The sequence below is a fragment of the Brachyhypopomus gauderio genome, chromosome 6 (assembly GCF_052324685.1).
Source record: "Brachyhypopomus gauderio isolate BG-103 chromosome 6, BGAUD_0.2, whole genome shotgun sequence".
NCBI classification, from domain to species: Eukaryota; Metazoa; Chordata; class Actinopteri; order Gymnotiformes; family Hypopomidae; genus Brachyhypopomus; species Brachyhypopomus gauderio.
Genome location: NC_135216.1, coordinates 6,433,616 through 6,438,615, shown reverse-complemented (window position 1 = coordinate 6,438,615; position 5,000 = coordinate 6,433,616). Strand labels below are relative to the sequence as shown.

Sequence of the window (5,000 nt, the reverse complement as noted above, 5' to 3'; positions counted from 1 at the left end):
TCTGAGCAGAGAGGACTCCACCATGGTACACACACCACATATTGCTGCATTCCTCATGGTTGTATCTTGATATGACAATGCAAACGTGGGAAGTCTACAGACCCAGCTACCCTGTGTGACTTGTCCTGCCCCTGTGTGACTTGTCCTGCCCCTGTGTGTCCTGCCCTGCCCATGTGTGACCTGTCCTGCCCCTGTGTGACCTGTCCTGCCCCTGTGTGTCCTGCCCTGCCCATGTGCGACCTGTCCTGCCCCTGTGTGACCTGTCCTGCCCCTGTGTGTCCTGCCCTGCCCCTGTGTGACCTGCCCTGCCCCTGTGTGTCCTGTCCTGCCCCTGTGTGTCCTGTCCTGCCCCTGTGTGTCCTGCCCTGCCCCTGTGTGTCCTGCCCTGCCCCTGTGTGTCCTGTCCTGCCCCTGTGTGTCCTGCCCTGCCCCTGTGTGTCCTGCCCTGCCCCTGTGTGTCCTGCCCTGCCCCTGTGTGTCCTGTCCTGCCCCTGTGTGTCCTGTCCTGCCCCTGTGTGTCCTGTCCTGCCCCTGTGTGTCCTGCCCTGCCCCTGTGTGTCCTGCCCTGCCCCTTTGCCCCTCAGATCCTGCAGACGGGTCAGGAGATCATGGAACTGGACACCAGTGGCTTCGCCACTCAGGGCCCCACCGTGTTCGCCGGCAACATCGGAGACAACAAGTACATCATCCAGGTGTCGCCCATGGGACTCCGCCTCCTGGAAGGGGGTAGGGATCAGCCTCACGCCCCGCCCACCTCACCTTCACCGGGGCCAAACCTGGACCATAACGCTGTACCGTGTGGCCTTCATCCACAATGTCTCTGATTGGATATAAAACCAAACCAGTGCACCAATCGCATGCTGTTCTCCCCTCCCCCGGCCCCGCCCCTGCAGTCACCCAGCTGCACTTCATCCCAGTGGACCTGGGCTCTCCCATAGTGCAGTGCTCCGTGGCCGACCCCTACGTGGTCGTCATGACGGCGGAGGGCGTGGTGAGCATGTTTGTGCTGAAGAGCGACGCCTACATGGGGAAGATGCACCGGCTGGCACTGCAGAAGCCCCAGCTGCACACGGTCTGTCTGCCGGGGGAGGGGGCGGGGCCTGTCGGGCGGGGAACAGGGCGGGGTCTGTCTGCCTGGGCAAGGGGGCGGGGCCTGTGAAATTGCCTCTGTAGCTCTGTCTGTCTGTCTGTCTGGGTGGGCTGTTTCTCTGTTCATTTTCTGTGCATTTCTCTCTCTCTCTCACTCTCTCACTCTCTCACTCTCTCTCTCTCACACACACACACACACACACACACACACACACACACACACACACACACACAGCTGCTGATGCTTGTACTCTTTGGGCTCACTGTACTCTGTCCTAAAGGATCAGTGACTATTGTGGCTTTGTAAAAATGACTAAAGGTTAAGACCTTAAGTCATTAGTGAGGAAATGTTATGTAACCGCTGTCCAGCTAAAGTGGATTTAGTCCAGCGGTTGTGTGAGCTGTTGTGGTGTTTGGTCTGTGCAGCAGTCACGTGTGATCACTCTGTGCACGTACCGTGACGTGAGCGGCATGTTCACCACTGAAAACAAGGTGAACTTTCCAGCCAAAGAGGAAGCTGTGGCCAGGAGCCACGCGGAGACCGAGACCATCATCCAGGACATCAGGTAGAGACAGCGCCTCCTGCTGGATGGGATGACTCCTGTATTTTTAATGGCCCGCTTTCTGTAATGTTGTTGAGATGTTGCTATCTTGTCAGCTTTGGGGGACAGACCAAAGTCTAATCAGCTGTGTTCAATTAGGTTTTGTACAGCTGCTGATGGATCTCCAGAACTTCAAGATCTGGGACCTCAGCTCTAGTTAGTGGCTGTGTTTGAAACAGCCTACTACATACTACTGGCCTCCTGCTTGGGCCCCAGATCAGTATGCAGTATGTGAATAAAAATAATTTATTCCAGTACGTGAAACATCCCCCGGATGACATACTACTACCACAAAATACTCCAGTACGCGAACAGAGCTATCTTGGTGGTGTACTGCATCCCATCATGCAACGCTACGTTCACGTGACCCCGTAGTATGCTTTGTTTTTGTTGCATACTGGAAACTGTACTGCATACTACTACGAGCACCAGTATGCAGTATCCAGTATATACTGAGTTCAGTATGCAGTATGCAGTAGGCTATTTAGAACACAGCCAGTGTTTCCCATCCCAGCACTCAGGACTCATCAGTCAGTTCTCCATTAACCCCATTAACACCATTAACTCCCATTAACCTCCATTAACTCTCGTCCCATGTCCTGCTTGTCCTCGCTGTCTCTGTGCCCAGTACCACGGTGGACGACGAAGAGGAGATGTTGTACGGGGAGTCCAGCCCTCTCACCAGCCCCAGTAAGGAGGAGGCATGGCGGGGCGGCCCCACGTCCACGGGCCCATCTCAGGGCGAGCGGCGGGGCAAACAGGAGCCCACACACTGGTGCCTGGTGGTGCGAGAGAACGGCGTCATGGAGGTGTGGTTTCCGCCGCTCACGGAAACGATTCAGCGATTCTCTCAATCACAGACTCTATGATTCACTTAGTAGTTCACTTAGTAGTTCGGTAATTGTGGTGCTGTTTATAAGTGAACCAATTACATTTTTCCATATGTTGAAGTGACTTTGTGGTCAAACAAAAGAGAACAATGTTTGTCCCTGACAGGTTGGTCATTCGCTGGTCGTTTGCTTCTTCTACATAAATAAATGATTTATGTAGTAACTTCATGTAGCTAATGTTTATCAAATAGGCTAAATAAAATTCCTCTAAAAAATAAAAAATTTTCTCCCGATGTCTTCTCAGATCTACCAACTCCCTGACTGGCGTTTGGTGTTCCTGGTGAAAAACTTCCCCGTTGGTCAGCGAGTGTTGGTTGACAGCTCAGCAGGCCAATCAGCTGCTCAGGGGGAGATGAAAAAGGAGGAAGTGACACGACAAGGAGAGATTCCATTGGTCAAAGAGGTTGTCCTAGTATCACTAGGCTACAACCACAGTCGACCATATTTGCTGGTATACATACTTTTCTGGCTTTTTGTCGGTTTGTTGACAGTCGATTTTTTCCTGTAATTTTGCTCTCACATTCTCCCCCCCTCTATTTCTCTTTCTCTCTTTGTTTTTTTTCTCTCTCCCTATCTCTCTCTTTCTCTCTCCCTATCTCTCTCCCTCTGTCTCCCTCTCTCCGTATCTCTCCCTCTCCCCATCTCTCTCCCTTTTTCTGTGTCTCCCTCCCTCTCTTTCTCTCATTCTCTCTCTCTCTCTCTCGCTCTCTCTTTCTCTCATTCTTGCCCTCCCTCTGTCTCTCTGTCTCAGGCTCATGTTGATCAGGAGCTTCTGATCTATGAGGCGTTCCCATATGACCAGCAGCAGGCCCAGAGCAACCTCAAAGTTCGTTTCAAGAAGGTGAGAAGCTCACAGACCAAACTTCAGAGTGACTCCCCGGTGAAATGAGTCACTGTAGTGTTGAAGTGATCATTGATTCTCCCTCAGATGCCCCACAACATTAACTTCAGAGAGAAGAAATCAAAGCTAAAGAAGGACAAGAAACCAGAGGGTCCTGGGGAGGAGCCTCTAGGGGTCAAAGGTCGTGTGGCCAGGTTCCGATACTTTGAGGATATTTCTGGCTACTCTGGGGTAAGATGGCCTGTTTGTTCTCCTGCACACTCACATTGGGATGAGTTATGTTTTCTGTTTTTCTTGTTTCTAGTATTTTAAATTTAACAGCTAAGATAAAAATCTAAATTTATATAAAAGAGTGCTTATTTAGTGTTCATACTTGTATGCTGCATTGATTATAATGAATGTGAAAGTTTTCGTTCATGAAAAAAAACGTACCGGACAGTCCACATTTCTGCTCTGTCCTTGGTGGTAGTTAATCACCTCTTTCCTGTGATCATATCTTTTTCTTTGTTGTAGTTCGTGTAAACTGCATCTAGTTTTGTTCCTCTTTGTTTTGTGCAGGTGTTCATCTGTGGGCCTTCTCCTCATTGGATGTTCGTGACCTCTCGCAGTGCCATGAGGCTCCACCCCATGACCATTGATGGACCAATCGAATCTTTTTCCCCGTTCCACAACGTCAACTGCCCCAAAGGCTTCCTCTACTTCAACAAGCAGGTACAGGTGCCATGAGGCCTGCTGCCTGTCTGTCTGCTGCCTGTCTGTCTGCTGCCTGCCTGCCTGCCTGTCTGCTGCCTGCCTGTCTGGCTGCCTGCCTGCCTGCCTGCCTGCCTGGCTGTTTGTCTGAGTGTGTCCTTGTTTCCCTCCTTGTGGTTGTAACACAGTGGTGGTCATTATTCTAGCAGCAATACTAGTCCTGTCAGCCTGTCAGTGATTTCCAGATATCTTCTATCTTGTCGGTTTAGATTTGCATGCGTGAATGATGCTGATGTTTTCCCCGCAGGGTGAGCTGAGGATAAGTGTGTTGCCCACGTACCTCTCATACGACGCCCCCTGGCCAGTGCGCAAAATTCCACTCAGGTGTACAGTCCACTATGTCACCTATCATGTGGAGTCTAAGGTCTGTAGAGTTGTACACCCCACAAATATACGAGTGTCTCACTCTTTACCTCTACTGTACACCCCACAAATATACGAGTGTCTCACTCTTTACCTCTTCTGTACACCCCACAAATATACAAGTGTCTCACTCTTTACCTCTACTGTACACCCCACAAATATACGAGTGTCTCACTCTTTATCTCTACTGTACACCCCACAAATATACGAGTGGCTCACTCACCTCTACTGTACACCCCACACATATACGAGTGGCTCACTCACCTCTACTGTACACCCCACAAATATACGAGTGGCTCACTCACCTCTACTGTACACCCCACAAATATACGAGTGTCTCACTCTTTACCTCTACTGTACACCCCACAAATATACGAGTGTCTCACTCTTTACCTCTACTGTACACCCCACAAATATACGAGTGGCTCACTCACCTCTACTGTACACCCCACACATATACGAGTG

General features: G+C 50.7%; 1 protein-coding gene across 2 annotated transcripts in view; it reads left to right on the top strand.

Moving 5' to 3' along the window:
• cpsf1 (cleavage and polyadenylation specific factor 1) overlaps nucleotides 1-5,000 on the top strand; it is a 19,879-nt gene that overhangs the window by 7,208 nt on the left and 7,671 nt on the right. For both annotated transcript variants that reach the window (XM_077008316.1, XM_077008317.1), the window contains exons 18-27: nucleotides 1-25; nucleotides 585-726; nucleotides 894-1,072; nucleotides 1,516-1,655; nucleotides 2,320-2,500; nucleotides 2,826-3,032; nucleotides 3,333-3,422; nucleotides 3,510-3,653; nucleotides 3,981-4,133; nucleotides 4,420-4,536. The exon at nucleotides 1-25 is cut by the window's left edge. In XM_077008316.1, the coding sequence (XP_076864431.1) occupies nucleotides 1-25; nucleotides 585-726; nucleotides 894-1,072; nucleotides 1,516-1,655; nucleotides 2,320-2,500; nucleotides 2,826-3,032; nucleotides 3,333-3,422; nucleotides 3,510-3,653; nucleotides 3,981-4,133; nucleotides 4,420-4,536 (1,378 nt within the window). The remainder of the gene's footprint in view (nucleotides 26-584; nucleotides 727-893; nucleotides 1,073-1,515; nucleotides 1,656-2,319; nucleotides 2,501-2,825; nucleotides 3,033-3,332; nucleotides 3,423-3,509; nucleotides 3,654-3,980; nucleotides 4,134-4,419; nucleotides 4,537-5,000) is intronic.